The sequence below is a fragment of the Carcharhinus amblyrhynchos genome, chromosome 16, assembly GCF_965287045.1.
Source record: "Carcharhinus amblyrhynchos chromosome 16, sCarAmb.v2.hapA, whole genome shotgun sequence".
Lineage (NCBI taxonomy): Eukaryota > Metazoa > Chordata > Chondrichthyes > Carcharhiniformes > Carcharhinidae > Carcharhinus > Carcharhinus amblyrhynchos.
Window position 1 is genome coordinate 69,183,579 of NC_137339.1, and position 15,210 is coordinate 69,198,788.

Genomic DNA, 15,210 nt, shown 5'->3' on the forward strand with positions numbered 1-15,210 from the left:
CTGGGGCACCCCACTAGTCACCAACCGCCAATCCGAATAGCACCCATTGACCCCCACTCTCTGCCTCCTATTTGACAACCAATCCTCTATCCACGCTAACACCCTACCCCCAACTCCATGTCCTCTGACCTTCTGCAGTAACCTCTTGTGAGGTACCTTATCAAACGCCTTCTGAAAATCCAGAAAGACCACATCCACCGGCTCTCCTCTATCCACCGCCCTAGACACATCCTCATAGAACTCCAGTAAATTTGTCAGACACGACTTCCCTTTAATGAAACCGTGTTGCGTCTGCCCTATCAAGCAATTCCCTTCAAGATGCCTCGCAATTTCCTCCTTAATGACGGATTCTAACATTTTACCTACCACAGACGTTAAACTAACCGGCCTGTAATTCCCCGCCTTTTGCCTGGCACCCTTCTTAAACAACGGCGTAACATTAGCCGTTTTCCAATCCTCCGGCACTTCCCCGGAATCCAGCGACGTCTGGAAAATAACCACCAAGGCATCCACTATCACCTCCGCCATTTCTTTCAGAACCCTCGGATGCATTCCATCCGGTCCTGGGGACTTGATCCCTCGGTTAGACCCACACTCGGAGCACTGTGCACAGTTCCGGTCTCCGTATCCCTCGGTTAGACCCACACTCGGAGCACTGTGCACAGTTCCGGTCTCCGTATCCCTCGGTTAGACCCACACTCGGAGCACTGTGCACAGTTCCGGTCTCCGTATCCCTCGGTTAGACCCACACTCGGAGCACTGTGCACAGTTCCGGTCTCCGTATCCCTCGGTTAGACCCACACTCGGAGCACTGTGCACAGTTCCGGTCTCCGTATCCCTCGGTTAGACCCACACTCGGAGCTCTGTGCACAGTTCCGGTCTCCGTATCCCTCGGTTAGACCCACACTCGGAGCACTGTGCACAGTTCCAGTCTCCATATCCCTCGGTTAGACCCACACTTGGAGCACTGTGCACAGTTCCAGTCTCCATATCCCTCGGTTAGACCCACACTCGGAGCACTGTGCACAGTTCCAGTCTCCATATCCCTCGGTTAGACCCACACTTGGAGCACTGCAATGTTCTGGTCTCCATTTAATATAATTTGGTTCCTTGTGCTCCAGTCGCACATGAGGTATCCAGATGATTTATTTATTCTTTCAAAGCTCTCTGTTAATTAATTAATCCTGTGTCTAACTTCTCTCTGTCTCTAAAGATGTGTCTGATTTGATAACCATGTCGCCAGATCGAGAGATGGAGGAGAATACAGAGGTGAAGATTCTTTGCTCAGTGAAGTATCTGTGCCCCGGTCTTCTCAGTTGGTTTGATATTGATGGCTTAAACAAATCCTCCTTGACAGAAATCACTGGCACTTCCCAAAACGGATGGAAATCTGGTGTTGAACTGAGTTTTGTCACTTCATCCAGGGATAATGCGAGGACCCTGACATGTGGGATACAAACAGCCCTTCACGAAATTCACTCTAAAAATATCACCTTAAACGTGCAGTGTAAGTAATGAGCTCAATGAGAGGATCTACTGTCTGGAGAAGGCCAGAGTTCACCTTGGCTCAATCATTCAGTTGTTATAGAACAGAAGGAGGCCATTCAGCACATTGGGCCCATGCTATTCCTCCGTAGAGCAATCCAGTCCATCCCGTTGGCCCGCTCTATTCCTGCATCACTGCAAATTTATTTCTTTCCAATCTCCAAGAATCAGAGAATATCCTCTGTGCAGAAGAAGGCCATTCAGCCCATCGAGTCTGCACCAAATCCCCAAAAGAGCATCCCACCCAGGCCTTCTCTTCACAGGTTCACCCCTTAGGTTTCCTTAACCTACACATCTTTGGACATGAAGGTACAATTTAGCATGGCCAATCCACGTAATCGGCACACCTTTGGACAATAATGGGCAATTTACTACGGCCAATCCACATAATTGACACATCTTTGGACACGAAAGGGCAATTTAGCATGGCCAATCCACCTAATCTACACATCTTTGGACGGTAAGGGACAATTTAGTACGGCCAAACTACCTAAACTGCACATCTTTGGGAACAAGGAGGCGATTTAGCATGGCCAATCCAACTAACCTACACATCTTTGGACACTAAAGGGCAATTTAGCACGGCCAATCCACCTAACCTACACATCTTTGGACACTAAGGGGCAATTTAGCATGGCCAATCCACCCTAACCTGCACATCTTTGGACACTAAAGGGCAATTTAGCATGGCCAATCCACCCTAACCTGCACATCTTTGGACACTAAGGGGCAATTTAGCATGGCCAATCCACCCTAACCTATACATCTTTGGACACTAAAGGGCAATTTAGCATGGCCAATCCACCCTAACCTATACATCTTTGGACACTAAAGGGCAATTTAGCATGGCCAATCCACCCTAACCTACACATCTTTGGACACTAAGGGGCAATTTAGCATGGCCAATCCACCCTAACCTATACATCTTTGGACACTAAGGGGCAATTTAGCATGGCCAATCCCCCTAACCTGCACATCTTTGGACACTAAGGGACAATTTAGCATGGCCAATCCACCCTAACCTATACATCTTTGGACACTAAGGGGCAATTTAGCATGGCCAATCCACCCTAACCTATACATCTTTGGACACTAAGGGACAACTTAGCATGGCCAATCCCCGTTATCTGCACAATTTTGGATACAAAGGAGCAATTTTGTATGAGTGTACATCGCCAATCCATGTAACCTGCACATCTTTGGATACTAAGGGACAATTTAGCACAGCCAATCTCCCTAAAATACACATCTTTGGACACTAAGGGGCAATTTAGTACAGCTAATCCCCCTAATCCGCACATCTTCGGACACTAGGGGCAATTTAGCATGGCCAGTCCACCTAACATGCACATCTTTGACACTAAGGGTCGACTTAATATGGCCAGTCCCCCTAACCTGCACATCTTTGGACTGTGGGAGGAAAGTGGAACACCCAGAGGAAACCCACACAGAAACCAAGAGAATGTGCAAACCTCACAAGGACAGTCACACAAGGCCAGAATGGAACCCGGGTCCCTGGTGCTAACCACTGTGCCACTGTAAAGCCTCAATCCAATTTCCACAAAGCTCGAGCCCTGGATGAAATTCCATAATCCACAATGATCTTCTGTCACAGGCTCAAGGGGCTGAACCAAGTCTCCTCCTATTCCTGTATAACAGTCTCGAGGGCCTGAATGGGGCCTCCTCCTGTTCCTGTGTAACAGGCTCGAGGGACTGAACGGGTCCTGTCCTTTACAGATATGTATCTTGAGGTCATTTCTTGCCTTTGATAGGCTTTGTGACACCTATAGTGACTGTGATTCCCGCTGATATTAATGTGTCTCTTTAACTCTGTTCTCTTTCTGATCAGATGCTCCGAAGTTGGTTTACATTGATTCATCTGATTATACACAAAACTATAAAGGTGGCAGCATGACTTTGACATGTATGGTTTCAAACAGTAATCCGCCAGTAACACGTTACAGATGGAGGGGAAAGGATGGTGTTCGGCTGTCTGGAATTACATATCTGAAAACATTCTCGACATATGCAGTTCATCAGCCTTTTCGATGTGAAGCAACTAACTCAGTGGGAACAACTGTGTCTGATTACATCAGTCTGGTACAGTTAAGTAGGTATCGAAATCTCCCATCACCCCCCCTCAGGAAGTCTCAGCCCCTAAAACTCTCCTTATCGCAGTAACCTCCTCCAGCCCCTACACCCCTCCCCATGTCAAGAGGAAGAAGGAAGCGTATGTAAGGATGAGAAAACAAGGTTCAGCTGGGTTGCTTGAGGGTTACAAGGTAGCTAGCAATGAGTTAAAAAAAGGGCTTAGGAGAGCCAGGAGGGGGCATGAAAGATCCTTGACGGGTTGGATAAAGGAAAACCCCAAAGCTTTTTACTCTTATGTGATAAATAAAAGAATGACCAGGATGAGGTTAGGGCCGGTCAAGCATAATCGTGGGAACTTGTGCATGGAGGCAGAAGAGATAGGTGAGGCGTTGAATGAATACTTTTCTTCAGTGTTCACTAAGGAGGGGTCATGTATGTAAGGATGACAGTGTGATACAGGCTGATAGGATGGAGGAGGTAGATGTTGTGAGGGAAGATGTATTAGCAAGTTTGGAAAACCCAAGGGTCGCTCAGTCCCTGGGCCAGATGGGATACATCCTCGGATACTTTGGGAGACAAGCAATGAGATTGCAGAGCCTTTAGCTTTGATCTTTGGGTCCTCACTGTCCACGTGGATTGTACCAGAGGACAGGAGAGTGGTGAATGTTGTTCCTGTCTTCAAGAAAGGAAATAGGAATGACCCTGGTAATTATAGGCCGGTTAGTCTTACTTCAGTGGTCGGTAAGTTGATGGAAAGGGTCCTGAGGGATAGGATTTATGACCATTTGGAAAGATGCAATTTAATCCGGGATAGTCACCATGGTTTCATGAGGGGTAAGTCCTGCCTCACAAATTTGATTGAATTCTTTGAGGAGGTAACTAAGAGTGTGGACGAAGGTAGAGCAGTTGATGTCGTATACATGGATTTTAGTAAGGCGTTTGATAAGGTTCCCCATGGTAGGCTCATGAAGAAAGTAAGGAGGTGTGGGATAGAAGGAAATTTGACCGATTGGTTAAGTAACTGGCTGTCTCATAGAAGACAGAGGGTGGTGGTGGAGGGAAAATTTTCAGACTGGAGGCCAGTTACCAGCGGTGTACCACAGGGATCAGTGCTGGGTCCTCTGCTATTTGTGATTTTTATCAATGACTTAGAAGAGGGGGCTGAAGGGTGGGTTAGTAAATTTGCCGATGACACCAAGATTGGTGGAGTAGTGGATGAGGTGGAGGGCTCTTGTAGGCTGCAAAGAGACATTGATAGGATGCAGAGCTGGGCCAAAAAGTGGCAGATGGGGTTTGACCCTGATAAGTGTGAGGTGATTCATTTTGGTAGGACAAACTTGAATGCGGATTACAGGGTCAACGGCAGGGTTCTGAGGAATGTGGATGAACGGAGAGATCTTGGGGTTCATATCCACAGATCTCTGAAGGTTGCCACTCAAGTGGATAGAGACGTGAAGAAGGCTTATAGTGTGTTAGTGTTTATTAACAGCGGGTTTGAGCTTAAGAGCTGTGGGGTTATGCTGCAACTATACCGGACCTTGGTGAGACCACATTTGGAGACCACATTTGTGTTCAGTTCTGGTCACCTCACTATAAGAAGGATGTGGAAGCATTGGAGAGAGTGCAGAGGAGATTTACCAGGATGCTGTCTGGTTTGGAGGGTCCGTCTTATGAGGAAAGGTTGAGGGAGCTGGGGCTTTTCTCTTTAGAGTGGAGGAGGATGAGAGGCGACTTAATAGAGGTTTATAAGATGGTGAGAGGGATTGATAGAGTGGATGTGCAGAAACTATTTCCTTGGGTGGATGTAGCTGTTACTTAAGAACATAAGAACATAAGAAATAGGAGCAGGAGTAGGCCATCTAGCCCTTCGAGCCTGCCCCGCCATTCAATAAGATCATGGCTGATCTGTCGTGGCTCAGTTCCACATTCCCGCCCTCTCCCCATAACCCTTAATCCCCTCTCTTATCAAAAACCCATCAACCTGCGTCTTTAAAATATTTAGCAAGGTAGCCTCCACCACTTCAACGGGCAGAGAATTCCAGAGATTCACCACCCTTTGAATGAAGAAGTTCCTCCTCAACTCCATTCTAAACCGCCCCCCCTTTATCTTGAGGCTGTGCCCCCTAGTCCTACTGTCCTTTCTGAGCAGGAAGAGTCTCTCCACCTCTATCCTATCCATCCCATTCATCATCTTATACGTCTCAATGAGATCTCCCCTCATTCTTCTAAACTCTAACGAGTACAAGCCTAATTTATTCAGCCTCTCCTCATAGCTCAACCCCCTCAACTCCGGGGGCATAACTATAAGGTTCATGGTGGGAGATATAGGAGGGATGCCCGAGGTAGATTCTTCACCCAGAGAATGGTGGGGGTGTGGAATAGACTGCCTGCTGTGATAGTGGAATCAGAAACTTTAGAAACTTTCAAGTGTTTATTGGATAGGCACATGGAGCACTCCAGAATGATAGGGAGGGGTTGGCTTGATCTTAGGATTGGACAAAGCTCGGCACAACATTGAGGGCCAAAGGGCCTGTACTTTGCTGTAATGTTCTATGTTCTATGTTCCATGTAACCCTCCTTATCACAGTAACCTTCTCCAGCCCCTACAGCCCTCCCTATCTCTGTAACCTCCTCCAGCTTCTATAATCCCCCCAACCCCTGTAACCTCCTCCAGTCTCTATAACCGTCCCTATCTCTGTAAGCTCCCCCAGCTCCTACACCCCTCCCTATCTCTGTAGTCTCCACTGCCCCTACAATCCCTATAGAATATGAGACTTGCTCCCACAGGGAACGGGGAGAATATGGGACTCATTCCCATGGTGAGTGGGGAGAATGTGGGACTCACTCCCACAGGAAGTGGAGGGAACGTGGGACTTGCTCCCATGGGGAGTGGGGGAGAATGTGGGACTTGCTCCCATGGGGAGTGGGGGAGAATGTGGGACTCGCTCCCATGGGGAGTGGGGAGAATGTGGGACTCGCTCCCACAGGGAGTGGGGAGAATGTGGGACTTGCTCCCACGGGGAGTGGGGGAGAATGTGGGACTCACTCCCATGGGGAGTGGGGAGAATGTGGGACTCGCTCCCACAGGGAGTGGGGAGAATGTGGGACTTGCTCCCACGGGGAGTGGGGGAGAATGTGGGACTCACTCCCACGGGGAGTGGGGGAGAATGTGGGACTCGCTCCCACGGGGAGTGGGGAGAATGTGGGACTCGCTCCCACGGGGAGTGGGGGAGAATGTGGGACTCGCTCCCACGGGGAGTGGGGGAGAATGTGGGACTTGCTCCCATGGGGAGTGGGGAGAATGTGGGACTCGCTCCCACGGGGAGTGGTTGACATGAATAGTATCGATGTGTTTAAGGGGGAAGTTGGATAAACATGTGGCAGCTTGATTTGATTTGATTTGATTTATTAACAGCTATTAACATACAGTGAAAAGTATTGTTTCTTGTGTGTGATACAGACAAAACATATTGTTCATAGAGAAGGAAAGGCATGAGTGCAGAATGTAGTGTTACAGTCATAGCTAGGGTGTAGACAAAGATCAACTTAGTGCGAGGTAGGTCCATTAAAAAGTCTGATGACGGCAGGGAAGAAGGTGTTCTTGAGTTGGTTGGTATGCAACCTCAGACTTTTATATCTTTTTCCTGATGGAAGAAGGTGGAAGAGAGAATTTCTGGCAACGTCCTTAATCATGCTGGCTGCTTTTCTGTGGCAGTGGGAAGTGTAGTCAGAGTCAATGGATGGGGAAAGGAATAGAAGGATATAGTGATGGGGGGTAGATGAAGGAGATGCCGTGGTGGGGAGCAGCTCACTTGGACCAGGACCATGGAGCAGAGGGGCTGAAAGGCGTGTCCCTGCTTTGCAAATATCTCCTGGGGGCTTTTGACCCTGGGCCTCGTGTCTCTCATGGACGCGTCTAAGTCAATGTGATGTCCCCTTCCTTACCCCATCTGATATCATTTAACTTCTAAGCCTTCTTTGGTATGGCTAAAGAAAAAAGAGACATGCTGCCGAATCTTTTCCACTTTGACTCATCAGAGCAAATGTAAAAATTCTGAAGGTATTTGCTGCCATGCAGTGGTGTACTTCCCTTGCAGATTACTGCTGCCAGTTCCAAAAGACTTTTTGGCCAATTCACCATTCAGGAATGGTGTATATGAATTCCAAGTGATGCCCATTGTGTTAGCCTGATTTCCCAACAAGTGGCTGACTGAGTAAAGCAACATCTTCCCTTCTCCATTTGCAATAGCCGGAGTACAGATTGCGATTCACTAGTTGGAATTGGCTAAACCCAAAAGAAAATTTGGTTTGATTTGATTTGATTTATTATTGTCACATGTATTGGGATACAGTGAAAAGTATTGTTTCTTGCATGTGACCTCAGACTTTTGTATCTTTTTCCTGATGGAAGAAGGTGGAAGGGAGAATGTCCAGGTTGGTGTGGGTCCTTAATTATGTTGGCTGCTTTGTCAAGGCAGAGGGAAGTGTAGACAGAGTCAAGGGATGGGAAGCTAGTTTACATGATGGATTGGGCTACATTCGCGACCTTTTCTTGTGGTTTTGGGCAGAGCAGGAGCCCATACCAAGCTGTGATACAACAGAAAGAATGCTTTCTATGGTGCATCTGTAAAAGTTGGTGAGAGTTGTAGCAAACATGCCAAATTTCCTTCGTTCTCTGAGAAATTAGAGGCACTGGTGGGCTTTCTTAACTATAGTGTCAGTGTGTTGGGACCCGGACAGGTTGTTGGTGATCTGGGCACCTAAAATGTCTACTGTCTGATGTGATTCCACCACTGGACAGCATTACTGAACTTCCCTGTATATGCTTTGTCAGTGGGACAGCACAGATACAGAGGGGCTGAACGGCCCTTCTTCCAACTTGCACTGTAAGATTGCTACCACCTCTGTGATTGTGTGTGTGTCTGTTACAGGTGACGGTAACTGGGGGGTGTGGAGCCCACTCGTAGTGAGGGCTCTGAAAGATTCGTGTGTGGTAATCCCGTGTAGGTTCCACCACCCAAATGTGGATGACAGCAGTGAGGAGATGATTGGGAAATGGTTGAAAGGACACCATTATGACGGGGTTCAAGTCTATAACAGCACAGAGGAGAGCCATGCTGGGGAGAAGCAACGATTCCAGTTTCTCGGGAATATGAACAGCAGAAACTGTACTTTGAAGATAAATAACTTACAAACAACAGATAGCGGGCAATATTATTTCCGCATTGAAAAGGGCAAATATAAATGGTCCCAGCAATCTGGAAGCAGACTTCTGGTAACTGGTGAGTTTGTGAATAAAATAGCAGCTATTAATTTTCTCCAGGATATTTAATGTGGCCCAGTCAGTAATTCTTCCTCTCTTCATCACTCTCCATCTCTGCATCTCTCCCTCTCTTCATCACTCTCCATCTCTGCATCTCTCCCTCTCTTCATCACTCTCCATCTCTGCATCTCTCCCTCTCTTCATCACTCTCCATCTCTGCATCTCTCCCTCTCTTCATCTCTCTCTCCCCCTCCCTCTCTGTATGTCTCCCTCTCTCTCTCTCCCTCTCTTCATCTCTCCCTCTCTTCATCTCTCCCTCTCTCTCTCTCTCTCTCCCCCTCTCTGTCTCTCTATTGCTCTGTTTCTGTTCTCTCCCTCACTCCCCCTCTCCCCTGTCTCTCTGTCTCTCTCTCTCTCCCACTCTGTATGTCTTCCTCTCGGTCTCTGTCTCTCTGCTTCTGTTTTCTCCCTCACTCTACCTCTCTCTCTCTCTCTCTCTCTGTCCTTGTCCCACCCTGTCTCTCTCTGTCTCCCTCTCTGTTTTTCTCACTCTCTCTCTCTCTTTGACTCTCTCCCTCTACCTCTCTCCTCTGAGACCCCCTCTCTGACTCTCCCTCTCTGTCTCTGTCTCTCTCTTGTCTCTGTCTCTGTCTCTCTCTCAGTCTCTCACTCTCTCTGTCTGTCTCTCTCTCTCATTGTCTATCTCTTTCTGTCTCTCTCTGTCTCTCTTTCCATCTCTGTATCTCTCCCTCTCTCTGTTCTCTCCCTTTCTCTCTCTTTTCTCACCGTCTGTGTCTCTCTCTTTCCCTGTCTCTCTCTCTATCTCTCTCTCTCATCTCTCTCATTCTCTCTCTGTATCTCTCCTTGATTCTCTCTGTCTCTCTCTGTCTCTCACTCTCTCTCTCTCCCTCCCATCCACAGAGCGGGGTGCAAAAAAAGGCATGTGCAGCAAGAATTGAGTGAACGCAACACATTCACTGCCCCTCTGACAAAGGAGCACTTAGTACAGACCCTCTGACACTGCGGCACTCCCTCAGTACTGACCCTCTGACAGTGCGGCACTCCCTCAACACTGACCCTCTGACAGTGCGGCACTCCCTCAGCACTGACCCTCTGACAGTGCGGCACTCCCTCAGTACTGACCCTCTGACAGTGCGGCACTCCCTCAGCACTGACCCTCTGACAGTGCGGCACTCCCTCAACACTGACCCTCTGACAGTGCGGCGCTCCCTCAGCACTGACCCTCTGACAGTGCGGCACTCCCTCAGCACTGACCCTCTGACAGTGCAGCACTCCCTCAGCACTGACCCTCTGACACTGCGGCACTCCCTCAGCACTGACCCTCTGACAGTGCGGCACTCCCTCAACACTGACCCTCTGACAGTGCGGCACTCCCTCAGCACTGACCCTCTGACAGTGCGGCACTCCGTCAGCACTGACCCTCTGACAGTGCGGCGCTCCCTCAGCGCTGACCCTCTGACAGTTCGGCACTCCCTCAGCACTGACCCTCTGACAGTGCGGCACTCCCTCAGCACTGACCCTCTGACAGTGCGGCACTCCCTCAGTACTGACCCTCTGACAGTGCGGCACACCCTCAGCACTGACCCTCTGACAGTGCGGCAATCCCTCAACACTGACCCTCTGACAGTGTGGCACTCCCTCAGCACTGACCCTCTGACAGTGCGGCACTCCCTCAGCACTGACCTCTGACAGTGCGGCACTCCCTCAGTACTGACCCTCTGACAGTGCGGCAATCCCTCAGCACTGACCCTCTGACAGTGCGGCACTCCGTCAGCACTGACCCTCTGACAGTGCAGCACTCCCTCAGCACTGACCCTCTGACAGTGCGGCACTCCCTCAGTACTGACCCTCTGACAGTGCGGCACTCCCTGAGCACTGACCCTCTGACAGTGCGGCACTCCCTCAGCACTGACCCTCTGACAGTGCGGCACTCCCTCAGTACTGACCCTCTGACAGTGTGGCACGCACTCAGCACTGAACCTCTGACAGTTCGGCACTCCCTCAGCACTGACCCTCTGACAGTGCGGCACTCCCTCAGTACTGACCCTCTGACAGTGCGGCACTCCCTCAGTACTGACCCTCTGACAGTGCGGCACTCCCTCAGCACTGAACCTCTGACAGTGCGGCACTCCCTCAGCACTGACCCTCTGACAGTGCGGCACTCCGTCAGCACTGACCCTCTGACAGTTCGGCACTCCCTCAGCACTGACGCTCTGCAAGTGCGGCACTCCCTCAGTACTGACCCTCTGACAGTGCGGCACTCCCTCAGCACTGACCCTCTGACAGTGCGGCACTCCCTCAGTACTGACCCTCTGACAGTGCGGCACTCCCTCAGCACTGACCCTCTGACAGTGCGGTGCTCCCTCAGCACTGACCCTCTGACAGTGCGGCACTCCCTCAGCACTGACCCTCTGACAGTGCAGCGCTCCCTCAGCACTGACCCTCTGACAGTGCGGCACTCCCTCAGTACTGACCCTCTGACAGTGCGGCACTCACTCAGCACTGACCCTCTGACAGTGCGGCACTCCCTCAGTACTGACCCTCTTACTGTGCGGCACTCCCTCAGCACTGACCCTCTGACAGTGCGGCACTCCCTCAGCACTGACCCTCTGACAGTGCGGCACTCCCTCAGCACTGACCCTCTGACAGTGCGGCACTCCCTCAGCACTGACCCTCTGACAGTGCGGCACTCCCTCAGTACTGACCCTCTGACAGTGCGGCACTCCCTGAGCACTGACCCTCTGACAGTGCGGCACTCGCTCAGCACTGACCCTCTGACAGTGCGGCACTCCCTCAGTACTGACCCTCTGACAGTGTGGCACTCCCTCAGCACTGACCGTCTGACAGTGCCGCACTCCCTCAATAATGCAGTCTTTTTATCCTGCTCTATCTATTGCACAGATATCCCAGAGATGCCAGTGATCATACCAACGGGGGCAATGGTGGAGGATGAAGTTGCCACAGTGAGCTGTTCTGTTCGGAGTCGCTGTCCAGAAGATCTCCCTGTCTTCCAGTGGGACATCCCCCTCACCGAATACCAAAATGAGACCATGAATTCCTACAGCGATTACGTTTGGATTCATTCCAGCACAGTGACTTTCACCCCGAGATTTAAGGATCGGAATGAGATTGTGAGATGTACGGCTCGGATTGAACGGATTGGAATGTCAGTGGAGAATGAGACGAGCCTAAACCTCCAGTGTGAGTATCCGAGAATCAATCCTTCCCTATCTCTGTAACCTCCCTGCACCCCCTACACTTCCCTACACCCCCTCCCTATCTCTGTAACCTCCTCCAGCCCCTACACTCCTCCCTATCTCTGTAACCTCCTCCAGCCCCTACACCCCCTCCCTATCTCTGTAACCTCCTCCAGCCCCTACACCCCTCCCTATCTCTGTAACCTCCTCTAGCCCCTACACCCCTCCCTATCTCTGTAACCTACTCCAGCCCCTACACCCCCTCCCTATCTCTGTAACCTCCTCCAGCCCCTACACCCCTCCCTATCTCTGTAACCTCCTCCAGCCCCTACACCCCTCCCTATCTCTGTAACCTCCTTCAGCCACTACACCCCTCCCTATCTCTGCAACCTCCAACTCCTACACCCCTCCCTAGCTCTGTAACTTCTTCCAGCCTCTACAATTCTCCCAATCTCTGTCACCTTCTCTGGCCTCTACACCCCTCCCTATCTTTGTAACTTCCTCCAGGATCTGGAATCCTCCCAATCTCTGTGACTTCCTCCAGCCCCCTACAACTCTCTGCGATCCCTGCAGTCCTCCAATTCGGGTCTCTTGAGCATCCTCTGATTCCCATCATTCCACCAATGGTTACTGTGCCTTCACAGGGGGACCCAAAGCTCTGGAATTCCCTCTCGGAACCTCTCCAACCCTCTTTCTCCTCCTTTGAAACTTACAAACTATGCTTTTGCTCTCCTCTCCCTAATATCTCCCCATGTGGATGAAGGGGTGACATGTTGTCAAATGGTATATTGGTGACTTGGACATCGGTAGGAGATTTGTTCAGAACATGTACTCTGACATGAACCGGTTGGTCTCAATGCGCTGTTTCTGTGTATTCAGGTAGAAGGATTTCATTTTTTCCATTGTGTGCATTTTCAGATAAACCTCGGAACATTAGCATCACACTGATCGTAAACAGCAAAACCGGCGTCCAAACAATGAAAGAAGGAGACTTTGTTACTTTAAGGTGTGATGCCCTCTTCAGTAACCCAGCAGTCAGTCAGTATACATGGGACAAGCCGGGATATCAGTACCGGTGGCACTCAGGCCAAACCCTGGAATTCAACCCAATCTCCTTCTCGGACTATGGGAAATACTATTGCACAGCTTCCAATAACCTTGGGAGCAACAGGTCAGAGAACATTGAACTGCAAGGCCAGTGTAAGTATGAAACAGATGAAAGCTCTGTTTGTAGGGGTTAGAGTTAACATAGAATCATAGCAGGTAGGAGCAGAAGGAGGCCATTTGGCCCTTCGAGCCTGCTCTGCCATTCATCACGATCAGGGCTGATCGACCAACTCAATAGCCCAATCCTGCTTTCTGCCTAAAACCTTTGATCCCATTCGCCCCAAGTGCTATATCCAGCTGCCTCTTGAATACATTCAATGTTTTGGCATCAACTACTTCCTGTGGTAATGATAATGGTTGGAGTCGGTGTCACTGAGGGGATAGGGTCTCTTTAATGCTCACTTGTCAATATAGAACTATTGACCATGCAAACACAATGGCACAGAGGCCACTTGGCCCATCACATCAGTGTCAGAGGAGATACTGTCTCCAAATAACCTTCACTGGGATGAGGTGACTTCAGTTCACATGGAGAGATGGGGAGAACCTGGAATCATTCCCCTCAGAGCAGAGAGGGTTAAGGGGGACATTTACTCGAACATTCCCAGGGATGAAGGGGTTTCAGTTCATGCAGAGACGGGGAGAAGCTGGGATGGTTCCCCTCGGAGCAGAGAAGGTTCAGGGGGAGATTGAATCGAGGTGTTCAGAATCACGAGGGGGAGGGAGGGGGGGTTTGGATGGAGTGAGTGAGGACAAAATGTTTCCAGTGACAGGAGGCTCGGTAACCAGAGGGGACACAGATTGGAGAGAATCGGGAAAAGAACCAGAGAGGGCGGGGGGAGATGGGGAGAATTTTATTTTGGACACACAGCGAGTTGTTGTGATCTGGAAGGCGCTGCCTGAAAGGGCGGTGGAAGCAGATTCAATAGGAACTTTCAAAAGGGGCAATTGGGGAAATACTGGAAAGGGGGAAAATTTGAAGGTCTATGGCAGAAACAGGCTTTAAGCCGAGGCTCCTTCTGCTCTCCCAGGATGGGCGTAAAAGAATCTACCGTCACTAATTGACCAAAGAGCGGGAGTTTTCCCCGGTATTCTGGTGCTAAGATTTAGCTCTCAACCGTGCCATCAGTATAAGAGTTCTTCTCCCTCAGTAGTTTGCCAGAGGCATTTCCAAGGCAATATTTGCCAAACCGTGGCAGAGTGCTGTGACATTTCACTCACAGGTGGAGTGAGAAGGCAGGTCCCAGTGGTACCTCAAGCTGAGGCTTGATCAAAGCCAATTCTCTCAGAGTTAACCTGACACATACACACAAACTGTCTGGCCAAGACAGATAACCATCAACCCAATATAAAGATCATCATAATAAATCACAGGAAAAGATGATAAGGGTTTTGATAGGTTCAACGCAGAGAAGATGTTTCCCCTTGTGTGGGAGAAACCAGAACTAGGGGCCATCGATCTGTGACAATCACTAATAAATCCAATGGGGAAATAAGGAGAAGCTTCCTCACCCAGAGAGTGGGGAGAATGTGGGACTCACTCCCACGGGGAGTGGGGAGAATGTGGGACTCGCTCCCACGGGGAGTGGGGAGAATGTGGGACTCGCTCCCACGGGGAGTGGGGAGAATGTGGGACTCGCTCCCACGGGGAGTGGGGGAGAATGTGGGACTCGCTCCCACGGGGAGTGGGGAGAATGTGGGACTCGCTCCCACGGGGAGTGGGGGAGAATGTGGGACTCACTCCCACGGGGAGTGGGGAGAATGTGGGACTCACTCCCACGGGGAGTGGGGAGAATGTGGGACTCACTCCCACGGGGAGTGGGGAGAATGTGGGACTTGCTCCCACGGGCAGTGGGGAGAACGTGGGACTCACTCCCTTGGGGATTGGGGGAATTGTATTGGGTTGATGTATTTGATGTGAGAGGGTGGGAAAGCGTGATGATAACAGGCGATTGTGGTGTGTGCTCCCAGTATTTGACACAATGC

General features: G+C 50.2%; 1 protein-coding gene across 1 annotated transcript in view; it reads left to right on the forward strand.

Moving 5' to 3' along the window:
- The window catches only part of LOC145354070 (B-cell receptor CD22-like), a 64,959-nt gene that overhangs the window by 19,955 nt on the left and 29,794 nt on the right, over window positions 1-15,210 (forward strand). The window contains exons 4-8 of the mRNA XM_080205204.1: window positions 1,214-1,507; window positions 3,395-3,655; window positions 8,568-8,918; window positions 11,822-12,121; window positions 13,036-13,317. Of these exons, the coding sequence (XP_080061330.1) occupies window positions 1,214-1,507; window positions 3,395-3,655; window positions 8,568-8,918; window positions 11,822-12,121; window positions 13,036-13,317 (1,488 nt within the window). The remainder of the gene's footprint in view (window positions 1-1,213; window positions 1,508-3,394; window positions 3,656-8,567; window positions 8,919-11,821; window positions 12,122-13,035; window positions 13,318-15,210) is intronic.